The sequence below is a fragment of the Lepidothrix coronata genome, unplaced genomic scaffold, assembly GCF_001604755.1.
Source record: "Lepidothrix coronata isolate B3197 unplaced genomic scaffold, Lepidothrix_coronata-1.0 Scaffold535, whole genome shotgun sequence".
NCBI classification, from domain to species: domain Eukaryota; kingdom Metazoa; phylum Chordata; class Aves; order Passeriformes; family Pipridae; genus Lepidothrix; species Lepidothrix coronata.
This window is the reverse complement of record NW_016690715.1, coordinates 7,157-8,225: the sequence shown is the minus strand read 5'-3', so window position 1 is coordinate 8,225 and position 1,069 is coordinate 7,157. Positions and strand designations below refer to the sequence as shown.

Genomic DNA, 1,069 nt, shown 5'->3' with positions numbered 1-1,069 from the left:
CCTCCTTGGGGTCACCCCCCCGAGCCCCCCCTTGAGCGCGTTTCTCGTCCCCCCCAGGCCATCCTGGGCTCCATGGTGAACGCCTTCATGGTGGGCTGCATGTTCGTGAAGATCTCGCAGCCCACCAAGCGGGCCGAGACCCTGGTGTTCTCCTCGCACGCCGTGGTCTCGCTGCGCGACGACCGCCTGTGCCTCATGTTCCGCGTGGGCGACCTGCGCGACTCCCACATCGTCGAGGCCTCCATCCGGGCCAAGCTCATCCAGTCCAAGCAGACCCGCGAGGGCGAGTTCATCCCCCTGGACCAGACCGACCTGAGCGTGGGCTTCGAGACGGGCGACGACCGGCTCTTCCTCGTGTCGCCCCTCGTCATCAGCCACGAGATCGACGAGCGCAGCCCCTTCTGGGACGTCTCGCGGGGGCAGCTGGAGCGGGACGACTTCGAGATCGTCGTCATCCTCGAGGGGATGGTGGAGGCCACAGGTGTGGGGGGGGGCGGGGAACGGGGAGGGAGGTGGATCGGTGAGGGGGGGGGTGTGGTGTGTGTGGGGACACCTCCGTGGGGACAACTCGTCTGCTTAGGGGCACTTCATCTCCCTGGGGACACTTCATCTCTCTGGGGACACCTCGCTGGGGACAACTCGTCTGCTTGGGGGCACTTCATCTCCCTGGGGACAGCTCATCTCCTTGGGAACACTTCATCTCCCTGGGGACACCTCCATGGGGACAACTCGTCTGCTTGGGGGCACTTCATCTCCCTGGGGACAGCTCCATGGGGGCACCTCATGTCCATCAGGGACACCTCCCTGGGGACATCCCATCTCCTTGGGGACACATTCATAGGGACACCTCATGTCCATGGGGGCACCTCATCTCCTTGGGGACACCTCATGTCTATGGGGACACCTCCATGGGGACATCTCATCTCCTTGGGGACACATTCATAGGGACACCTCATGTCCATGGGGACACCTCATCTCCTTGGGGACACCTCCATGGGGACAACTCATCTCCTTGGGGAGACATTCATAGGGACACCTCATCTCCTTGGGGACACCTCCATGGGGACAA

The 1,069-nt window shown here is 63.4% G+C and overlaps 1 protein-coding gene across 1 annotated transcript in view; it reads left to right on the top strand.

Moving 5' to 3' along the window:
• Positions 1-1,069, top strand: part of LOC108510203 (G protein-activated inward rectifier potassium channel 3-like) — a 9,267-nt gene that overhangs the window by 4,894 nt on the left and 3,304 nt on the right. The window contains exon 2 of the mRNA XM_017839884.1: positions 58-481. Within this exon, the coding sequence (XP_017695373.1) occupies positions 73-481 (409 nt within the window). The 5' untranslated portion in view covers positions 58-72. The remainder of the gene's footprint in view (positions 1-57; positions 482-1,069) is intronic.